This window comes from Neovison vison, chromosome 7 (genome assembly GCF_020171115.1).
Source record: "Neovison vison isolate M4711 chromosome 7, ASM_NN_V1, whole genome shotgun sequence".
NCBI lineage: Eukaryota > Metazoa > Chordata > Mammalia > Carnivora > Mustelidae > Neogale > Neogale vison.
Window position 1 is genome coordinate 202,604,186 of NC_058097.1, and position 22,147 is coordinate 202,626,332.

At 62.0% G+C, this 22,147-nt stretch overlaps 1 protein-coding gene across 3 annotated transcripts in view; it reads left to right on the plus strand.

The window, feature by feature from the left end:
- PTDSS2 (phosphatidylserine synthase 2) overlaps nt 1-22,147 on the plus strand; it is a 24,073-nt gene continuing 1,926 nt past the window's right edge. The window contains exons 1-8 of one of the 3 annotated variants that reach the window (XM_044259886.1): nt 9-205; nt 8,242-8,343; nt 15,542-15,624; nt 19,060-19,127; nt 20,685-20,819; nt 21,290-21,340; nt 21,568-21,681; nt 21,782-21,900. In XM_044259886.1, coding sequence (XP_044115821.1) covers nt 24-205; nt 8,242-8,343; nt 15,542-15,624; nt 19,060-19,127; nt 20,685-20,819; nt 21,290-21,340; nt 21,568-21,681; nt 21,782-21,900 — 854 coding nt within the window. In that variant the 5' untranslated portion in view covers nt 9-23. Of the gene's footprint in view, nt 206-8,241; nt 8,344-15,541; nt 15,625-19,059; nt 19,128-20,684; nt 20,820-21,289; nt 21,341-21,567; nt 21,682-21,781; nt 21,901-22,147 lie in introns of all 3 variants that reach the window. The other 2 variants (XM_044259888.1, XM_044259887.1) reach the window with 2 other exon arrangements.

Sequence of the window (22,147 nt, forward strand, 5' to 3'; positions counted from 1 at the left end):
GGCGGAGCGGCCGGGCGGGCGCCATGCGGAGGGGCGAGCGCAGAGGCGCCGGGGGCCCGCGGCCGGGGTCCCCGGTGCCCGCGGGCAAGGCCTCGCTGGAGGAGCCGCCGGACGGGGCGGCCGCGGGCGGAGCGAGCGGGCGGGGCGCGGGCCGCCGCAGCACGGAGTCCGAGGTCTACGACGACGGCACCAACACCTTCTTCTGGTGAGCGGCGGGGCTCGGCGGAGGGGCCGCCGGGGTCGCGCGGGCGCCTGGGGCTGGGGGCGGCGGCCGCCCCCGAGGCCGCGGGACGGCCCCCGCGCAGCCCCGCCGCGGCCGGCCCCCGCCGCTGCTCCAGCGCGCGGGTCGGGCCCTCGCCCCTGTTCCCGGGCCACCCGGCTGCAGAGTCCCCCTGGGCCCGCCGTCCGGAGCGCCTTTCTCTGGCGTCTGCTGCTCGCCTGGGTGACCCGGTCTCCGCTCGCCCAGGCACGTAGCAGTGACCGTCGCCAGCACGGGCACCTGCCCACGTGCCCGGACCGGGGCGGGTGTTGGTCGCCCACGGCTTCGGTCTCTTGTCGGTTGCCGCTTGCGGAACCAGCCCTTCGACCCCCGCGCGGCTCAGTCCAGGCCACGGCTCAGGGTCAGGCTGTCCCCCAGGCTGCCTCCATGGGCGTCGGGGAGGGAGGGGCCCCCGCGAGCAGCGCCCGCCCTTCCAGAGCCTGGTGGGAAGACGTGGCGCTCTTGGTTTATGCCGAGTGGGGTCAGAGGGCTCTGACCTTGGGGTAGCCCTTCACCTGTTGGAGCCTTTCTTTCCTCCTTGGCAGGAGAGATGAACCCCGTGTCCTAGAAGGCAGGCTTGCTGAGCGCTGGCGTTGGTGTTGCCGCCCTGGATGCTCAGCTCCTGTCCAGCTAAACAGCAGAGTGCCAGCATGTTAGACCTGGGGTCGGCCCTGGGGCGACAGAGGCACAGTAGGTGTGACCACAGCTGCGAAGGGGATGCCACCTGGAAGCACCAGCTGTGGGATCGTTGCAGAAGATCTGGGCAGGGGAGTGACTGTTTGAGGGGAAGGCGCTGCTCCAGGCTGGAAACCGTGCAGGACATGCCCCTGGGGCTGAGCGGATGTCCTGGCTTTTATCAGAGTCAAGAGACATGGGGTGTCTCTTGGGGGTGTTCATGGGGGAGCAGCCCTGCATCTGGATGAAATTAGGGCCTTCCCTGTGGGTGCCAGCAGCTGCTGCACCAGGATGGCTACTAGCTCTGCCTCGGGGACATCATGCTTTCGGGGGGCCTTGGAGCCAGTGGGAGGGAGAGAGGGGCAGTGTGCCCCGTCAAGGGACTTGTGGCCCCTGAGTGCCCAGAGCACTCATGGACCCTGCTGGGCCAGCCCCATGCCGGTCAGGCCTCTCCACCAGCACGTGCCCTTCCGACGGTGCAGGGCAGGCACTGGCCGTGCTTGCTTCCCGTTTCCGATTGATTGACATATTGGGGGGCACCTGGGTGTTAGGTACTGTTCTGTAGGTTTCAGCAGAGAACTGAGCAAGGAGCTGAGATTCTGGCCTGACCCTGGGGCTTCGGAAGGCAGAGTATCCCGGCCGCGGGGATGCTGACGCAGCGCCCGAGGAAGCCACCTCAGGGAGCAGTCCCTCAGCCGCGCCGTGGAAGACGCGTGCTGACTGCTTTAGAAGCACAGACTGGCACCCACGCCCTTAAGTCCTGCCCACAGGGGGCTTGGTCAGTTGGACACACAGTCGCCTGCTGTAGCTGAGCCTACCTGCGAGGAGAGCTGGTGGGGACCACGAAGGCTTTCCAGGAGGGAAGGGGACAGGGCCGGCCGGTTTCAGGTGCCTGCCGGCGGGTCTTCGGCGGAAGACTCATGCCTCCCCACCACAGGTGTGCCGTGTGCCGTGCCCTGGGGTCTGGGTCTGTGCAGGTCCCCGGGGCACCCCAGGCCTCGCCTCACCTGGGTAGGGAAAGGAGCTTCACGTTTCCTCAAGGCAGCAAACCAGCTGCCTGCTTGGTGAGGGCTACTCATTCTTACCTGCAGAGCTAAGCCACTTGCTACCTTCTGAACCCCCTCCCACTGGCTTGCTGTGTTAGGGTTTAAAAACTTGCATTTTGTGTTTTAGAGAATTTTAATAATGAATAATAATGTTATAAAAAAATTCATGTAAAGACTAAAAGTATGTTTTTGTGGAAATGATTTTCTGTTCCAGAATTGGCCAGAGGAACTTTTGTATGATTCAAAACCTTTACAGGGTTTTCCCAAAATATGCCCCATGCTGGTGGTTGCACTGGGCCGCGGAGGACTCTGGGTGTCTCTGTTACCACTTGTTAGCCACAGGGTATGTAATTAGGGTTCAGGGCTCGCCTGTGCCATGGAGCCTGAAGCTGGGCTCCCAGAAACCAGGCCCAAGGGATGGGGCGTAAGGACAGCTGGGTCTTCAGTGGGAAGGTCAGTGCTTCCCCTCCCAGTGGTGGTCTCCAGCATGGAGCCTCTGGGCGCCGTGTAGGACACACACTCAGGGGAACAGCACAAAGACGGGCTGACTCGTTTTCTGAAGATGGTTTAGGAGACACCTGGAGACTTGTTGTCCTGAAGAGGTGCCCCCGGGCTTGCCACCTGGAGCCGGAAGTTGGGTGTTGCTACTGGGTTAGCGCACTTCCTAACCAGCCCCTAAGGCAGGAGCAGGGAGATGTTCTGGGAGTGCATGCGTCTTAGCCACCGGGCCTCGGGCGAGCACTCTTAGTGACCCCTGGACCCTGCTGTCTGCAGTGGGTCGTAGGGTAGCTGCAGGAACACGTGGCCGTGGTGTGAGTGCCCACGTTCCGAGATGCCTTTCTCAGGCCTGGTGGGACGGGGGTTCGCCAGCTTTGCCCACATCTGGGAGGCTTGGCTCTGCAGCTGATGCCTTTTCGGTCATGTTGGTCAGCAGGCCAGGAGGGTCACCGCCATGGCCTCAGATAGCTCTTGCATGCCTGGGGCCAGCCCTCTGGCCTTGGCCTTTCCTGGCCGAGGCTTCCTTGTGCTGTCCGTGTGCTGGCCACACCTTCCTGTTCCTCTCCTGGGTTTGGCCTCTCTGCCCGCTTGGCATGATGAGTGTGGTCAGCTCTAGGGACTGGCGTTTGGGTAGTTGCCGCTCACAGTGGCAGGGAGCCAGCTGTCCTCAACCTCAGCATACTGAGTGACTGAAGAGTCACAGGACTTAGGGCCACTCTCGTCCTCTGCCTGGATCCCAGGACCCAAACCTCCCCTGAGTTACCTATTACCCGCCGCACCAAAGGAGGCATCTGGGAGGGGCAGGGAGGTCTGCCTGTAGAGCGCTGGGTGCCCTCCGGAGTGGCCCCTCGATCCCATCGGTGGAGATGGTGCTGTGTGCAAGGCAAGGGGCCGTTTGTTTTGGGTTTTATTTTGGTTCTTACCAGACTTACAGGGTAACATTTTCATTTTCTACACCAAACTTGCAAGCCAGTGTTTCTATTCTCATTTCGAAGATGGGGGGATTAAACTTAAAAGACGAAGAGAGTTACTCAAGACTGCAAGCCTGGTAGTCCAGTCCGTGCTTTCCCACTGTGTCCCGTCGCCTCCCAAGGAAGAGTGTCACAGTGGCGAACGTAAGCTTTACGCTGGAACTCAAAGGAAAGCACAGACCCTGGATTGAGCAATGGTGTGACCGTTAGAATGAACGGAGTTCTGTCCCCTCTGGCCGCTGCCCTGGGACTTCCCTTTGTTGCCACAAGTTGCCTGTTGAGAGCGCTCTGTGGGGGTCGAGGTGTGGCCCTGCAGATGCTACCTGGTCTCCGTGAGGGCAGGTTATCTGCACCTGCGATTCTGCCGCAAAGAACGGGGCTGGGGCACCTGGGGGGCTCGGTGGGTTAACCCTCCCGCTCAGGTTGTGATCCCAGGGTCCCGGGATCGAGCCCCACGTTGGGCTCCTTGTTCAGCGGGGAGCCTGCTTCTCCCGTTGCTTCTGCTCCCCTGCTTGTGCACACGCGCGCTCTCTCTGTAATAAAATCTTTAAAAATGTTTAAGAACTGAAGGACTGGGCTGATAATGTTTCTTCATCGAGGTGCCGTAATAATGTGTTGCCGGTGCTCGGAGAGCTACGAATACGGTACCTGTTAGCATCACTGTTGGTCAATACAGTATATTTATAAAGTGATTTAACAAAAAAATTTTTAACAAGAAGGCAACTTTATTATTTTCCCACCTATAACTATCAGCCTGTCTCTGTGATTTTGGCTTTCCTGTTTTGTTTTGAGAGCGCGTGTGCGCAAGCTGGTGGGTGGGGGGCAGAGGGAGAGAGAATCTTGAGCAGGTGTCGTGCCCGGCGTGGGGCCTGCCTCGAGGCCCAGTCGCACCACCCCACGACTGACCGGAGCCGAAATCCAGAGTCGGACGCCCAGCCAGCAGAGCCCCCCGGGCACCTCTGTGAGTTTGGGTTTTGTGTTTAGATCCCGCAGGTAAGGGAGATGACACCGTGTGTTCTTTGTTACCTCACCCAACACAGTGTCCTCGGGTGCCGCCTGTGTTGCACAGGTCAGGGTTTCTTCTGTTTGCGGCTGAGTGGTACTCCGTTGTATAAACACACGTCTGCTTTATCCGTTCCTCGGCCCACGGACGCTTGGGCTGCTTCCGCATCTCGGCTGCTGTAAATAATGCCGCAGTAACATAGGGTACAGACATCTTTTCAGCTTGGTGCTTTTGTTTCCTCCCAATACCCAGTAGTGGAATTCCTGGGTCGTACAGTAGTTTCATTTAATTTCTGAGGACCCTCCCCGCTGTGTTCCCACGCGGCTGCCCCAGCTCGCGTCCCGTGCACAGGGGCGAGGCTCCCCTTCTTCCGCGTCCTCGCCGACGCCTGGCGTTTCCCGACTCGCTGTCAGCCGTTCTGACAGGTGTCACGTAGCGTCTCATCAAGGTTTCAGTTCGTTATTTCCTGATGCTGAGTGAGGTTGAGCATCTTTTCCTGTCTCTGGGCTATCTGGGTGTCTTCTTTGGAAAAGTGTCTGTTCATGTCTTCTGCCCATTTCTTAATTGGATTGGTTTTTTGCTGTTGAGTTTGGTGAGTTCCTCATGTATTTTGGATATGAGCTCCTTATCAGATACGTGATCTGCAACTATTTTCTCCCTTTCGCTAGGTTGCCTTTCCATTTTGTCAACGATTTCCTTTGCTGTACAGAAGAGGGAGCTTTTTTTTTTTTTAAAGATTTTATTTATTTATTTGACAGACAGAGATCACAAGCAGGCAGAGAGGCAGGCAGAGAGAGAGGGGGAAGCAGGCTCCCCACCAAGCAGACAGCCCGGTGCAGGGCTCCATCCCAGGACCCTGGGATCATAACCTGAGCCGAAGGCAGAGGCTTTAGCCCACTGAGCCCCCCAGGTGCCCTGAAGAGGGGAGCTTTTTAAAGATGGATTTTATATTTAATAATAAAGATTTTGCTTTCTAGTAGCAGTTGATTTTAGCAGTTCTGTAGTCTGTTCTGCTCCAAGACTGTGGTGCCCTGTTCTCTTCCCCCGGCTTCTTGACCGTCTGCCTCCCTCTGTCGGAGGGGACAGAGGAGGTCCTGCTGATTCCTAATTCTGCTCTGCAGGGCCAGGGTTGACTGCCTGAATGATAGTGTGACCATTGATCCCAAGGGACAAATAGTTGTTTTTATTTTTCAGATAATCCTTGTGGAGGATGGAAAGATGTATGACCAGGGCTGCCCCGGGCGCATCAGGGCATGTGTGTTAGCCCAGAGAAACTACAGGAAGGTGACTGCTTGTGCAAAGTGTTATGAAAGAAACCTGGTTTTAAGACCCAGGACAGGGGCGCCTGGATGGCCTAGTCACTTAAGTGTCTAACTCTTGATTTCAGCTCAAGTCTTAATCTCAGGGTCATGAGTTCAAGCCCTGTGTCGGACTCCACATGGAGCCTCCAGGGTGGCTCAGTGGGTTAGGCCGCTGCCTTCGGCTCAGGTCATGATCTCAGGGTCCTGGGATCGAGTCCCGCATCGGGCTCTCTGCTTGGCAGGGAGCCTGCTTCCTCCTCTCTCTCTCTGCCTCTCTGCCTACTTGTGATCTCTCTCTGTCAAATAAATAAATAAAATCTTAAAAAAAAAAAAAAGACTGGGACAAAAGGCTTTCCCATTTTAATTTTAGCTTCTGTGCCCCACAGAGGCAGTCCTGGCAGGACACCCACTGGTGCCTCTTGTATGTGGTGCCAGCAGCAGGGGGGTGGCAGGTCGCCCAGCAATCTTTATTTTAAAGATTTATTTATTGGACAGAGAGAGCAATCAAGTAGGCAGAGAGGCAGGCGGGGGTGGGGGGTGGGAAGCAGGCTCCCCGCTGAGCAGAGAGCCCGGTGCGGGGCTCGATCCCCCGACCCTGGGATCATGACCTGAGCCAAAGGCAGAGGCTTTAACCCACTGAGCCACCCAGGTGCCCCTAAATAAAATCTTAAAAAAAAAAAAGAAAGAAATGTGCACTGGTCGGAGAAACCCGTTGTTTCTTGGAACTGCTGCGTTTTGGAACTGGGCCCCGGAGGGTTCTTCCTCCTGGCCGGTGTCTGGGTCGCGCCTGCTCAGAGTGTGTAGGATCTGCTCGTGGCTCTCCCAGCATACTTCCCGGATCCTGACTTTGTCCTAGACAAATGTTATTGTGCATAACAATTTAGAGATCTGTATTTACTGTTTTGTAAGTTCCTGCAGTAAATCTGGCTTCACAGGGCCACCTCCCGGGCAGATCTGTGGGCTTCTCTGCAGGTGTCTGTGGCTGCTGCCGTCGGCCTGGCGCGGAGTGCAGCCTCAGCCCGGCCTCTGGCCTGGTCTTGGGAGAGCACCACATCAGCAGGGTCACGTGGTGCGTAAGGTCTGAGACCCCCCCTCCCACGGCCGCATGGTGCCACGCGTGGGACAGCCTCCCGTGTTCGGTGGTGGTTTTAGGTCATTTGTGTTTAGGTATTGAAGTGTTCAGGTCTGCTGTTTTATTCCTGTCCCTGTTTCTGCTCCCCTGCCCCTCTCCCGCACGTGGCTGGTCGTGTCTCTGCCTCCGCAGACGGACGTGTTGGTGTTGATGAGGTCCCCAGTGTGTCCTCGTGGGCTTCCGCGGTCCCTGCCACCTGGCCCTGCCGCATCGGGTCATGCGGACCCATTCAGCCCCTGGCCTTCGGCTGCGGGCCCCGCTCACGGTGTTACGGGGGCTGCTTTCAGTGGGTAGACACGTTTGGAAGAAGTGGTGAGGAGGACAGTCTGTTTCACCCGACCTTTCCCGTTTCTGTTGCCCTTTGCTCCTTCCCGGTGGGCTGGCTTCTCTCTGTCTGAGGACTCAGGTGAGCGGGCCTCCTAGAGCCGGCCTCCTTCCCTCCCTCCTGCCTCCGTGCTCCTGCTCAGAGAGTGCTCAGCCCGTTCCTGAAGGGCGTTCCTGCTGGATGCGGACTGGTCCTGGGTTGGAAGCGCCCCCAGGCCGGGATGCGTGCAGGATTGCCTCGGTGCGAGCTACTCCGGCAGCCCGGGGACCTGACTGCTCGCGGACCCTGCTCCCAGGGGAGCTGCACCCCCTGCTGCCAGAGAGCCCCGCCTCCTCCTTCCAGAGTGGGGGTGGCCGGAAGGGGCCAAGCCTGTGTCTCCGCCAGATCATCGTGGTCTTTTTTTTTTTCTTTTTAAAGATTTTATTTATGTGAGAGAGAGCGAGAAAGAGCACAGAGGCAGTGGGAGAGGGGGACACAGGCTCCCTTCTGGGCAGAGAGCCCGACGCCACGCGATGCGGAGCGATGCGAGGCTCCGTCCCGAGACCGGGAGATCATGACCCTAGTCGAAGGCAGAGGCTTCACCAGCTGAGCCCCCCGGGCACCCCCTGCCCGGTCTTTTGAGTAAATGGTACTGCTGGGGACACTGACCTCCTCACTTGGGCGCTGGTGTCCCTTCGTCCCAGCTGTCTGTCTCGGGGGCTGTCCTTCGGAATCTCTCGGATGTGGTAATTTCATGAATCCGGAGGCCCGTCTCTCTGGCTCCGTGAAAACCACCCTGTTTCCCTGCCGCCCGGTCCCTGAGCCACGGACAGCCGCGGGAGACGCACCTCCTGCCTCCGAGCCCGCAGCCTCGGGCGCCCCGCTGGGCCGTTTGCTCTCCCGGCCGCGGGGGGCCCTTCCCACTCGGCGGCGGGGCCGACGGAGCCAACACAGACCCGCGGGGAGCGGCGCTCGTGACTTCGGCCGGGGTTTCCGAGCGTGGCCTGGGGGCCTTGCCCGTGTCTGACGCGCTCCGTGCGCTTGTGTTCCAGGCGGGCTCACACCCTCTCCGTGCTCTTCATCCTCACCTGCGCGCTCGGCTACGTGACTCTGCTGGAGGAGACCCCTCAGGACACGGCCTACAACACCAAGAGGTAAGCAGGCCCCTGGCGTGCTTGGGCGCGGGCACCTGCTCTACCGGCCGGGCCGTGGCTCGGGGCCGGTCTCCACGCGGAGGCTGGCTGGGCTCCCGGCCCCCCACCGCTGTGCGTGCCCCAAGCGCCTCTCCCAGGCTGCCTCTTGAGCTGTGTGGCTTTTCAGCCCCGTTTCCCCGTGTCCAGGACCCTCGAGAGGGCCCTGTAGCCTGGGCGGGATTCGCACGAGCAACCGGCCAGAGTGTGCTGGGGCAGCCGGAGGGAAGGAGCCCGGAAAGCTCTCCAGTTCTGACGGGAGGGACGGTTTCCCTACACACCCCCGAAGCAACGCTCTGGACACCTCCTGCGTGTCCTGCGGTTCAGTTCGGTCCTGCAGGATTGTCCTTCCCCCACTGCCGGGCCAGGCACACGGCGGGGCTGTCACCCGGGCTTCTGACCAAGTGGCTGTGAATCCGAGGTTCCTGGGACTTCTTGGTTCTAGTCATTCTTCAGAGCAGCTCCCAGAACTCAGGGAAACATTTCACTTACTAGATCCCCAGCGGATTACAAAAGGATCCAAGTCAGGAACAGCCCGACAGACGTGCCCAGGGTGAGGTCTGGGGAAACGTGCGTGGTCCTGCCGGGCAGACCCTCTCCCCGGGTCTCCACGTGTTCCCCATCCCGAAGTTCTCAAAACCTTGTTCTTGGGGCTTTATGGAGGCTTCCTTACTTAGCCACGGACTGGCTAACTCATTGGCCTTTGGCGATGGAACCCGGTCTTCAGCCCCGCTGCCAACCCCGGAGGTCACAGGGTGGGCTGGAACCAGCCCTCTGATCGCTTGGTTGGCTCTCCTGGCAGCCAGCCCTCCTCCGTAGATGAGAGTCCCGAAGCCACCTCATTAACATAACAAGAGACACCTCATCCCTTCAGAATGGCAAGGGTGTTAGGGGTTGTGTGCCAGAAACCAGGATGGAGAAATACGTATTTCTTCATATAAATCACAATGTCACGGAGCCTGTGAGTTTGGGTGTCGGGGGGTCCAGATGGTGGTGATGGCCGGGGGAGGCTGGCTCCCTTCAGCCTGCCCCGTTCCTGAGCTTTGTTGATGCAGACGGGTTTCTTCGGACGGTGTCATCCTGAGGTCAGGAAGTGGGCAGGCTGCCTTTTCACTGTCATTCCCAGACACAGACGAGCTGGTGGACTGTGTTCTTTGCCGGAGTCTCCTGGGCTCTGTGGCACCTCTCAGAAGTGCGTGAGGGACACGAGCCGGCGTGCGAGCTGACTGCCGTGGGGTTTCTGCACTGGACGGAGTCCTCAGGCCGTGAAGCCCCCAGCGCTCTGAGCCGCTTGCTCTGGTGGGACGGGGCCAGCCGGGAGGAGCAGAGGCAGAGCGCGGCGCTGAGGTCGCTGGTCAGGCGGTGGGGGCGTGTGCGGGGCGGGTGCCCACGTCCGCCCGGGAGTGCGGCGTGAATCCGGGCCCGCGCTCCCTGGGTGTCTCGCCCGCTGGGACGCGAGGTGTCCCTGTCAGCAGGGTGCCCGGTGGCCCGCACGCACGTGCTTCAGAGCCCGCATCCGGTGTCCTGGGCTGCAGCCCGGCGCGGCGGGGCCCCTGCTGCTCTGTGCTCGTGTGTCTGCCCTTGTCGTCAGCGCAAGGTGCCCTGGCTGCCGGTTGCACGGTCCGGACCGCAGGAGGTCCTCCTGCCTCTCCCGCGCTGTCGGCCGGGCAGCCGTGCGAGGTCTTCCTCTTTCTCCCGAGCGCTGAGCACAGGCACTGCCCGTCGTTCGGTGCCCCGCTGACTGGGGGGCGCCAGTCGGTGCTGCGGGCGTGGGCAAGGGAGTCCAGAAGTAGGAGAGGGAGCTTGGCCCCTTCGTGGCCTGAGGCTGCTCTCACTGGGGGGTTCCTGCCCAGGGGGCCCCGAGCCCAGGGGTGCAGGAGACAGTAAGGCCCAGTTGGCTTAGTGGGCCCTCTCTGAATTGGTTGCCAGCCCTGGTATCTGCAGGGCACACGGGCGCAGGGGGGACCAGCAAGCAAGCTGCGGTCCCATCTGAGGAGTCCCCTGTGCTGTGACATTAGGCTAGCGATGAGCAGCTCCAGACAGGCATTGCCACAGGTTGGAGTGCGCCCCTGGCAACAGTGGGCCCACGTGGGGCATTCTGAGAGGGCCCTCCAAGGGTGGGGTGTCGGTGCTTCCTCACCAGATGCCTGCCGGGAAACCCCGCCAGCCTGGACCCCAGGGTTAAGGGGCCTTGTGGGCTGTGTCTGGGCAGCAGCCATGGACCCATGTGGGCACGTCCCACCTCTGCCCCTCACGCCTGCTCCCTGTCCTGAGCTGCTGCCGCCATGGCGGGGGGGGGGGCTCCCCACCCCAACAGCCCCTGTGCCATTTTACTGAAGGGGACACCTCGAGGGGGTTGGGACGTGGACACTTGTCTGCTCAGGGCACTGGAAATGTGCAGAGCACACAGTCCCTGTCCCTCTCGGCCTTGTTCAGTGACGGAGAAGAACCTCTCTCCCGGCCCCATACTTCGGCAGGTGGCCGGGAACCTACCCTGGCTGGTCCCTGGAAGCCTCCCTTGCCCTGGTGACGCTCCCACCCGATCCTCGCACATCTGTGGCTCTGCTGCTTCCAGGGCAGTTTCCATGGGTGTGTGGGTGGTTCCCCCGGCAGCCCCCGGGCTGGCCCCTTCCTGTCACGTCAGAGCCTCTGAAGCCCCCAGACTTGGGTTTCATGTAAAGAAGGTGCTTCCAAAAGCTACGTTTACTGTTTTAAAAAAAAAGTCTCTATCTACATTATTTAAAGTGCAGAAAGCCGGCTTGTTTTCCTTAAGTTCTCCATTTCAGCTTGTGGGTCACTGTTCTTTTTATGGATCTAACAGACTCTGTCATTTGGGGGCAGTAGGTTTTTTCTTCCGAAGTCAGCCCGATCGACCAGTACTGACCCAACACGTGTCTCGAGCGAGCCGCTCAGCGGGTTTCCGCAGGGGCGTGCGTCTGTGCAGATACAGCCCTCCACACCCGCCGTGTGCCCTGTAGGTTCGTGCACACGAGTCGCCCGGCCTGCGTGGCGCGGCTGGTTTCTTCTGTGTGGCGCGGTGCCTGTCCGTGGTCGGTCAGGTTCGCTGCTGGGGAGCGTCCGCTGTGTGGATGGGCCACGGTTCCTTGATCGACGTAACCACGGGTGACACTGGGGATGTTTACGCACACGTGTGAGCGTACACGTACTGATGCACAAGTAAGCTGTCACATGTAGAACGGGAACGTATTTTGCGTATTTGTGGTGCGCCGGAAACACAATGTCCTCGTACGCCGAAGAGGAGCAGAGCTGGCCAGGTGACCCTGCCCGGCCGGCGAGGTGGTGGCAGAGCCACCGGGGGCCAGACCCACCAAGTACGGTCACCTCGTGGGGGGCGGAGGAGAAAGTCTTTCCAGCCAACGGAGCTGGGACAGCCGACTGTTTATATGCACAGAAGGAGGCTACATACAGACTTTACACTGTTCACCATCATTGAAAATGGATTATCGACCTAAATGTAAAATAAGAAACCATAAAACTTCTCAGAAGAAAACAGTAGAAAATCTGGTGACCGACCTGGGGTTCGGTGCGACACCAGAAGTTGGACAGTTCCTTGTAGAACTACATTTATTCTTACCACGAGGTCCGGTCATTGGAATCCCAGGTACTTACCCAGATGAGACGAAAACTCGTCCACAGCAACACCTGCGCATGGTGTGGCCGGAGATTTATTCCTGACTGCCCAACTTGGAAGCAGCTGGCGTGCCTTTGAGTAGGTGAACGGATGAACAAAAACAGGTACGTCCGGACCATGAAATATTCTTAAGCAGCAAAAAGAAATGAGCTGTGAAGCCATCGTTAAATAACAAAATTCAACCGAGTGAACGTAAAGGTCCAGTTGGCTTTACTGAGCGGCTCGTGGCTGGATGGCGTCCCGTCCAGCAAGACCAGGAGCTCCACAAGCCGCAGGAGAGGGAAGGTGGTAAAGACCGAACGGCAGGACGTGAGCAGAGAAGGGGGCGGAAGGGGTCTGCGGGGCTGACCGCCGCCCAGCGCCAGCCGGTGACTCCGTGCCGACTGCAGGTCGCATGCCTGGGGTAAAGACCCACTTCAGGCGGGTGTCAGGTCTCTGGGTTGCCGACTGGGGCTCAGCCCAGGTGACTTTGTTTTGGGCCTGCTGTCTCCTTTTTAACGCTACAAAGACGGAGGGTGAAACTCAGGTGCGTCTTACAAAGTGAAAGGAGCCGCGTGGAAAGGCCACGTACTGTGTGATGTTCCATCGTGACATTTTGGCAAAGGTGCTGCCTTGTGGTGGTGAGGTCAGTGGTGTCTAGGGCAGTGGGGGTCCGTGGACGGAGCATGGAGTTGAACGGGTGTTTCAGGTCTCTGTGCGGTAATGGTAGTTGTGGGACCCTTTGCATTGGGCAACACGGAGAGCAAACTAATGGATGCAAATTAGAGAAAAGGAAGGAAGCCGGGACGTCGGGGACCCCAGGGAACGTGGCCGAAGGTGCAAGGCTCGCGGCATCACACCTGCGTGAGGCCACCCCAGCGACGGGGCTGGAGTCTGCAAGGCTCCAGGCAAAGCATGAACACACGAGCCCTAGGCTCTCCCGGACGCAGGCGCTTCCCGCGGGGGTCTGACCAGCTGCGCCGCTGCCGCACGCACCCTCTGGGGTGAGGGACCGAGTTAGTGGCCGGCGGAGGCTGGGGACTTGGGGTGTCCCTGTGGCGTAGGGGCGACAGGGAGTCGGAGGGAGAACGGTCCAGGAGATGACGGCTGGGAGCTGGAGGCACCGGCTTAAGGTGGACCCCGAGGGTCACACAGGGACACGGTTCAATCCGAGTACGTGCACGGGCAGCACGCGCGGCTCCATCTGTCCGCCAAGGGGCCCAGAAGCTACGACGCCCCAATGGCGGCGAGCACACTGGCCCCGGAGCTTGGTTCCCCAGACCGTCCTCCAGCGAGGGAACCAGGGCTCCTGGACGAGAGGCGGATTCCAGGCCTGGGGAAGGCAACGCCAAGCTAGTCTGGAGGGTGGTCTAGCGCCAACCAGGAAGAGCTCAGAAAAAACAGAATCCCATAAGGATGGGGTTATGCCAAAGCTCTGAAACAGGAGAAAACTGAAAGTCCTCACAGTGGCCAAAGTGGGAACAATTGGAGCAACAGAGTTTATAAAGTCGCATCACAGTGTGATTCAGGGTATGAAATAGACACCCGTAGGTCCGCTGGTACAAAGGGTCAAGTGAGGGAGAAGAGCCAAGTCACCCCGCAGATGGCCTCCAGCTGAACTAGGAGCTCCTCGCCAAGGAGTGGGGGCTCGGCCCCGCAGCCCTTGCGTGCCGGTCGTGCCGAGGGACCCCTCCCAAGGGCAGAGCAGGGAGGGCAGCTGACGGCACCCCAGCCAGGGGACGGCAGAGCTTGCTAGTATGAAATGATCTTACTCCCAAAACCTGTAACCCCAGTCGAGTCACAGGGAGCAGCGGACAGCTCTGACGGGGACACCCGACAGAACACCTGACCAGTCCTCTTCAGAACTGTCCAGCTCTTCCAAAACGAAAGTCTGAGGCGCCGTCACCACCCAGAAGGGCTGAAGAGACATGACAACGGAATGTCATGGCCATCCTGCGTGGGATCCTGGGGCAGAAAAGGGGCTTTATTTATTTTTATGAGTCTGTTTTATTTGTCAGAGCACAGACGGGGAGCAGCAGGCAGAGAGAGAAGCAGGCTCCCCCCAAAGCAAGGAGCCCGATGTGGGACTCGATCCCAGGACCCTGGGATCATGACCCAGCCCGAAGGCAGCCGCTCAACCCACTGAGCCCCAGTGCCTGCCCCAGGAAGGGGCTTCAGACAAGCAGGAAACCCACAGTGTGTAGTTAACGCACCAGCACGGACTGGTTAACCAGGACTGACGTCCGTACTGATGGACGGTGCTGACGGGGCTGCGTGTGCAGATGGGGGCATGTGTACACGGTGCGCTTGCTCAGTAGCCCTGAAGGTCGCCTACAGCGCCCACGGGGGGCTGGCTCGGGGGGCGGACCCGGCGTGGGAGGCGCCGCCCGGCACCGCTGGGTCACAGGGGCCCTACCATTTCAGCTCCCTCAGTCTGTCCTCGCGGTGAGCCCTCGGCGGGTCACCCATGGCTGCAGAGCCGTCTCTGGAGCACGCTGGGAGGGGCCTCTGCGGGGCCTGGAGGGCGGCTGAGCGGGGGTCTTTGTGCTCCTCCCGCAGCCCGTGTGGACCTCACCTCCCCCGACCCCCAGACGGACCGGTGTGCGTGCCTGTGGGCCCTCTGTATGGGCTCCTGTGATGGGGACACGGAGTGGCCGGAGTCCTTCTGTCCCTCCGCACCTACAGTCCAAAGGCCAGCAGCCGCGGGAGCCGGGACTGACCCGAAGACCGGTCGAGAGACTCAGGGTCCCCTGGGCGGAGGCAGCACAGCCACGGCGGCCCACGGCCGGCATGGTCAGACCTCATCCCGGTCCTCCCTTGGCCCTGGTGTGGGGACAGGCAGGCGTGCGCAGGACTGCCAGGGTGTCCTGTGGGGCCCAGCTCCGCCTGCGCCTGCCCTAGGCTCTGAGTGTCCTTCGCGGGCAGAGGGAGACGAGGTGTTTCAGGCTGACCCCTTTGGCCTCCGGTGAGGTCCCATGACGTGCTTGCGTCGGAGGCCAGCAGCCCACCCGGAGGCAGCAGCGTGTGTGCCTTTGCCGAGAAGGGGCCGGCTGTGGGGAGAGCAGGCTGCGCAGCACCCCCCGCCCCTCTGCTGGGCAGGGCGGCCGTGAGCACCGCTGCGTGTGTGTCTGCGACCCCCGTGACCGGACGTGCACCCGGTGCTCCCGTGGGCTGCCGCGGCTGGGTCCCGGCCCTGTGGGGCAGGAAGCGGCTTTCCGGGAGGCCCCTCTGGGGCCTGGCTGGCCGCGCACACCTTGTAGGGGTTCTCTAGGTGGGAAGCACGCAGCGTGGTGGGGCGCCACGGCGCAGCCTGTGTCAGGCCCAGCCCACCACCGAGGCCCTTCTCCGGAGGGGGCCCTTCTGGGCGGCACACGGGCTCCGCAGGTCACGGGGTCCGCAGGCCACGGCGTCGGCCCTCCCTGCTGCCCCCCCCACCTGCCCCGCACTCCAAGGCCTCCTCCCGGCCCGCCCCCCGGAGTCACTCCCGCCTGGGAGGCGCGCACTGAGGGGCTGTCTGTTCTTTATTTGCAGAGGTATTGTGGCCAGTATTTTGGTTTTCTTATGTTTTGGAGTCACACAAGCTAAAGACGGGCCGTTTTCCAGACCTCATCCAGGTAACTTGTCCTTTCTTTGTCCGCGTGTGCCCACGTAACACTTCCGTCCCGGGCGGTCGTCCGCGTCCGTGCTGCTGGGGGCGGGTGGCCTGTTCTTCCCTGCCCCTCCCGGCCGGCCAGGGCACGCTGCCGTCCCCTCAGGAGGCTGAGGGCTGGGTTCCTCTCACCTCAGCCCCTTCTCCGCCCTCGGCTCCTCACCCTGTCCTGCCGCTGTCCTTGTCCTCCTCTTCCCCTTCCCCCCGCTCTGTCTCCGGCGGCTTCTTCTGCACAGTGAGGTGGCCCAGGACTGGCCGTGGGGTCGGTGTGGGCCCGAGCTGATGGCCCTGCTGTTGAGGTGCTTGCCACATGCGATCGGCAGAGTCCTCCTGTCTCTCACGCCGACCCCCAAGTTAAGGGAGGCGTTCTAACAAGCCCCTGAGCCTTGGAGTGCACACTGTTGCTTATGCTGTCCCTGGTCCTGCCCCCAGTCCTGACCCCATATCCCATCCCCCATTCTGCCCTCCTGTCGCGCCCCCCCCCCGCCCCTGGTCCTGCCCCCATCCTGTTCCTGCTCCCCTTTCCTTTCCCCCTGCCCTGCCCCCACTGTCCCATCCCTGGTCCTGCCCTGACCCTGTCCTGCCCCCACTGTCCCATCCCTGGTCCTGCCCTGACCCTGTCCTGCCCCCACTGTCCTGTCTCTGGTCCTACCCCCCGCCCAGGCTGTCTAGGGCTCCAGCCTCGTTGAGGGGCTGCCTCTAAGGACAGGGCGTGGTGAGTTTTCCTGAAGTCTTAAGGCTTAGTAACGTGTTTCTTTTCTGTGTTAATACGGGTTGGTATTCATTGTGGAATATTGGAAAAATAAAAAAACTGTTTTTAAATAGAAACAGAAATCAGCCACAGAAAGTAGCCACTGTTAGGTTTTAATGTGTTTTTATGAGTCGACACACATACACGGCTTAAAAAGTGGGACCGTCTTCGGTGTGCTTTTCTGTCATTTCTTTCGCGCTTCAGCTTAGCGCAGACGTCCCCTGGGTAGTTCTGTGTTTGGCAGCCGGACGTTCATGGCTGCTTGTCTGGCCAGCGTCGACGTGCGACGGCGTGTCCCCAGGCCCGCAGCATCGTGGGCTGCGAATTTCTGCGTGTGCGTCTGTGGTGGGTCTGATCGTTCGTTTAACACCAGGCCCTGGGAGTGGAAGCCGCAGGCCGGGGCGGGCGGGAGGGGGCGCCCTGGAAGCCCGCGGTGGGACCGACCCCACAGAAGTGGTCGGCGGGCCCATGTGGCCTGCTGCTCTGCCCCCTCAGTGTCCGCTGGGGATGCTGATGCTGGGTGACACCTCCTGGTGCCTGCCTGGGGGGCACCCAGCCCCCCAGCTTCCCATGGCTCCGTCACCAGCCTCTGAAGGCGCTGACCTCCCAGCCGGCATAGTGGGGAAGAGAGAGGTTGGAAGCTGCCACAGTCAGAGCCAAAGTCCAGGTGCGAGGAATGCCTGCTGGACTGGGCAGAGTCGGTGGGTCCAGGCGTGGCAGGTCCCTCCGGGGGCGCTGGGCCGTGCTGGGGGCTGGACGGCTGCTTGGCCTCTGGACTCCCGGGGGCCCGTGTGCTCTGTCCGGTGGGCCGCGTGAGGGCCAGCCCGGCCCCCGCCCTCGGAAGGCCGTCTCCCAGCCTGTGTTCTGGGCTCGGCTCCACCTTCCTTTCAGTTTGGAGGCTCTGGGTCAACAGGTTCCCTGCCGGTCGTGGTTTGACGACGTTGGGAGCCTGTTGTGGAGCCCCTTCTCCCCTGGAGTCGGCAGGAGGACCAGGTGGCCCGGTGCAGCTGTGGGGAACCGGGGAAGGCTCTTCGGGCCGGCAGGGTGTGCGGGTGCAGGATCCCCTGGGCTGGGGGAGGGGCGGGCTGGCTGCTCGAAAAGGCCTCCTTGCCTGGATTTTCACGCTCATCTGTGGCTCCTTCCAAACGCTAGATAAGCAGAACGTGGCCAGGGCCACAGAGGCGGCTGGACACGCTGCTAAGGGAGAAAGTCAGCGGGCCGGTGGGGCAGGGGCTCCAGGGAAAGCAGCCTCAGAGTCTCCGGGGAGCTCCAGGAGCTCACGCGGAATGTAGGAGGCGCAGCGCCGGCCGGCCGGGTGTTTGGGGGTGGGTGGGCGGATCTGGGCCCTGGGGGGCTCTGCAAGTGGAGGGTGATGGGTAGTGGGCGATGGCCGGCCCCTGACTGGGGGCAGTGGCTGGGGAGGAGTGTCAGAGGGTCCACAGGAAGGTGCCTTCGCACGGCGGCGGGGTGAGCGCTCCGGGGAGGGCGGCCTGAGTCACTTTCCAGAGGCCTTTTCAGGTCCTGCTGCAGCCCTTGACCAGGGATAACTTGCCAAGCTTTTCCCAGACCCGAGGGCCACAAGGGCAGCGTGTCACGTCCACTCTTGATCCCATGCCCCAGAATTCCTTCAGCAAACCGTCCTGAGAACTGACCGCCTTCCCGCTTCCGTCCACACCAGCCTGGGCGCTCCTGGGTCTTGGGGCTGTTTCCCCCGCAAGCAGATGAGGCACAGGCCCCGAGTGCTGGGCGGGCCAGAGCCCGGAGAGCTCCTCCGCTGGGCTGCCCGGGCCTGCAGCGTGGAGGCCGGGCCGGGTCTCTCCCGCCGTGGCGAGCACCAGCCTGTTTATTCAAGGGGAGTGAGTTTTTCAAAGCAAACTCTTAGGGGTTTTTTAAACAGTGGTAGTAAGCAAAGGGAAGGTAGCCGTCCTAGGCCTTGATCAGGCAGGGTTATCAAGATTTCCCGGAGGCGGCAGTGAGCTGGTCCTGGAGTAAGTCCCCTCCTTCTAACCGCCTGCTGGAGAGAAGCCGCTCTCCGCTGGAGCGACGGGTCCTGGCTATGCAGAGGCTCCAGAGGGACAGTTTCTTTCTTCTCCGTTCTGTGGCGGTCTGGCCGGCCCCGACAAGCCGACGAGACACAACGCGTGTGTTGTCTGCGGGCGGCCGAGCGACGGACCGTCTCTGTCGCGTCACGTTTTGTTTCTTTCTGGGGGAGCACATGTGCGCTCCGGCCCGCCAGCAGCTGGGAAGGGCACCACCCCGGGGACGGGTCGTCCCTCCCAAATGCGGCGTTTCCCCAGACCGGCTGCCACAGCCACGTGCGGTCTACCCTGGGGATCCAGTGGGGCTCACGTCAGAAACTGAGTCGGTGGGACCCCACCCGCGGACACCGGAGGGGAACCACGTCCTGCCCATGCAGGAGAAACTGCGTCCTAGGCCGTGGGTTTTCTTAACTCGATAAACGGCGTCGGCAGAAGGTTACCGCGTACTCGCTGAGCGACAGGTCCCCAGTGTAACTGGAAGCACGGTGGGGGGGTGGGGGCGCCACCCGGGACTGCCCGGCCACCGGGAGGGCAGGGAGGAGGCCGGGCACGGGGGGCGCTCTCTGGGCTGCGGGGCCCTGCCTGACGCCTGCGCCCCGCGTCTCCGCAGCGTACTGGAGGTTCTGGCTGTGCGTCAGCGTGGTCTACGAGCTGTTCCTCATCTTCATACTCTTCCAGGTAAGCGGCTTCTCTGGCCCATGGGGTGGCCCATCCGCTCCTCCGCAGCTTCCGCCAGAAGCGAGGCTGCACCCCCGGAGGAGTGGGCAGAGGCTGTGGGGGCTGCCATCCGGGCACACCGTGTGCTCAGAGGGAGGTTGGAAACCCCTCGCCCTGTGAACCTTGGGTCAGGACTGGGCGCTGGCATCTGTCGCTCCTGTTCCTCGCCGGCTGGGTCCAGGGTCTGCTGCGATGCTGACCTCGCTCTGCGAAGTCCGTTCTGCACAACCTCGGAGCTGCCAGTGGCTCTCGCCCCTGCTCCGGGTGTGGTCCCATTTTCCTCTGCAGTACCGTTCCTGCGCGTGTTTGTCCCCCCCGCGGAGAACCCTGCCATAGCTTGGGTCACCCGTCCCTGCGTCCCCCAGAGCCACCGACCCACCCGCTCCCCCTCCATCCCCGGGGCCCCTGAAGGGCGTCTGGGTCCCGTTCATCCTTCTGCCTAGTGGGGTGGCCAGCGACGTCGGCGCCATTGCTGGAGCGGGGCTGTCGGCTCTCGAAGGTGCGGCTGTGGGCCCATGAGTCCTGTGCACGTCACCCGTGAGGAGCAGCAGGACAGCCCCCAGCCCCCCTGCACTCGTCAGGGTCTGGATTGTGGCCGCTGTTGGCAGTGTGTGGAGACTCCTGCTTCTGTTTGCATTTCGGGAGTGACCTCACACTAGGGGGTGTCCCCATGGCAGGCTAAGCCTCCAGAGGCTTCTCAGCTCTTGTCCGGGTTCCGTGCCCACCGGCCTGGGCTCCTGCTGACCTGCTGTCCAAACACAGGGACACAGCAGTGTCCAGCCTCACGTCCCATGGTTTCCGAAACCGCATGGGGGTGATTTCAGTTGTCAGTGATGTCATGGTCTGAGAGTCACTTCCAGAGACCCCAAGCGGGGAATAGGGTCCATTGCAGGACAAGGCAGTGCACCTGGGTAGCACAGGGGGGCCGTGGTCACATGACGTCATGCAGGTCTGTGTCCTCTGCCCCCTCCCTCATCCTCCCTGCTTCTTCCCTACCTTGGCTGGCACTTGGGGTAGGAGCGGGGGGACAGGGTCCTGACCGTGGGCGTCCTGGGATCCCTCTCTGTGGACTGAAGGCCCCAGCTGGTGGCCAGAGAGCGCCCGAGGAAGGGGAAGGTCTGGGCCTGCAGGTGGGGCGGCCTCGGACCGTGCAGCCCAGAGTCTCCTCAGCGCTAAGGCCGGAAGGAGCGATTTGCCAGTGCGGGCATCCGTGTCTGGGAAAGCTGTCCTGGTGCGCTGCTTCTGTGAGGGGACGTGGAGAGGGGAGGCAGCAAGACCGGTGACCCAGCTGTGTCCCCACATGAGGGGAGTGGGGCATCACCTTGCACGTGGACCCCCCAGTCTGCCCAACCCTGTGTTGGGGGGACGGCGGCAGAGACGGTGTTTGCCTCCCCTCGGTGGAGGTGTTTTCCACACGCCCCAAGCTACAGACACGGCTCGAGGTGTCGGGAGTTGGCCGGGTGCTCCCATGGCCACCAGCAGCGTCTGGCCCCACTAACCAGGGTGCTGGCCTTGCAGACTGTCCAGGACGGCCGCCAGTTTCTGAAGTACGTGGACCCTAGGCTGGGGGTCCCACTGCCCGAGAGGGACTACGGGGGAAACTGCCTCATCTATGACCCACACAACAAGAGCGACCCCTTCCACAACGTCTGGGTATGGGCGGGGCCCAGGAGCCTGGTGCTCGGCAGGTGCCCGGGTATTGCTGACCTGTCCTGGATGTTTCTAGAACCCCAGTCATTCTGCAGATCAGACATGGCATGGCCCTGGCCTCCCCCCTGCTAGACCCAGGGCTCCCTTCAGCTCAGCCCACTTGGAGGAGGGTTAGAGGGCCCCAGGGGTCGTGCAGCCCACATGTGGGGCACCGGCCCAGCTCACCAGGGCCCGGGTCCCTGCCATCCAGCCTGAACACGTAGTCTCGGCCCAGCCACGTACTCCCCTGGGGACCCCACTGACGAGGGCACCGGCTCTCCTCGGTGGTCAGGGCGTGCCGACTGTGTGCGTGTCCCTCGGGTCCAGCCGGTGCCGCTTGGGAAGGCTAAGACTGTCCCAGCAGCCTGGACGTGGTGGGAGCGAGAGGCGGGGGGCTGTGGGCTGCACCTGAGGCAGGTGTCTGGCCCCCACAGGACAAGCTGGATGGCTTTGTACCGGCGCACTTCCTTGGCTGGTACCTGAAGGTAAGATGACCTCGGCTGGGGGACGCCCTGGGCCTGCCTTGTTCTCTAAGCCCGTTTCCCAGATGCGCACTGCCGTTCCGAGAGCCGGAGCGTGGCGGGTGAGGGCCTGGGGGCTGTGGCCCCAACCTGTGCTCGTTCTTGGCACCAGCAGTGCCTTGCCCCGCCTGGGAGGGCGCTGGGGGTGTCCCCCTGGCGGGCCTGGTCTGACGCTCTGCCGCGGCCCGCAGACCCTGATGATCCGTGACTGGTGGATGTGCACCATCGTGAGCGTCATGTTCGAGTTCCTCGAGTACAGCCTGGAGCACCAGCTGCCCAACTTCAGCGAGTGCTGGTGGGATCACGTAGGTGCCGCAGCTGCCTGGGGAGGTGGGGGGGGCCGGGGGCAGAGGCCCCCGGGGCGGGGGCGGGGCACTCACCTGCGCTGCCGGCTCCTGCCCGCAGTGGATCATGGACGTGCTCGTCTGCAACGGGCTGGGCATCTACTGTGGCATGAAGACCCTCGAGTGGCTGTCTCTGAAGACGTACAAGTGGCAGGGCCTCTGGAACATTCCGACCTACAAGTGCGTCTCCTGAGCAGCCGCCCTGTTCCCTGGGGGCCAGGGTGTCCCCGTGGGGTCTGGAGGTGACGCCAGTGCGCCTTTTGGGGGGGGGGGCAGTGGACCAGGGTTCGGCCCGCTTCTCTGCTCACCAGATCCGCCCCCCAGGGCCCCGGGGGTGGCCAGGAAGCGGGCCTGCGGTCAGCTGCCCTTCATGCCCCCGGGGCTGCCCTCCTTACCATCCCTTTACTTTGGGATTGGAAGCAGCAGT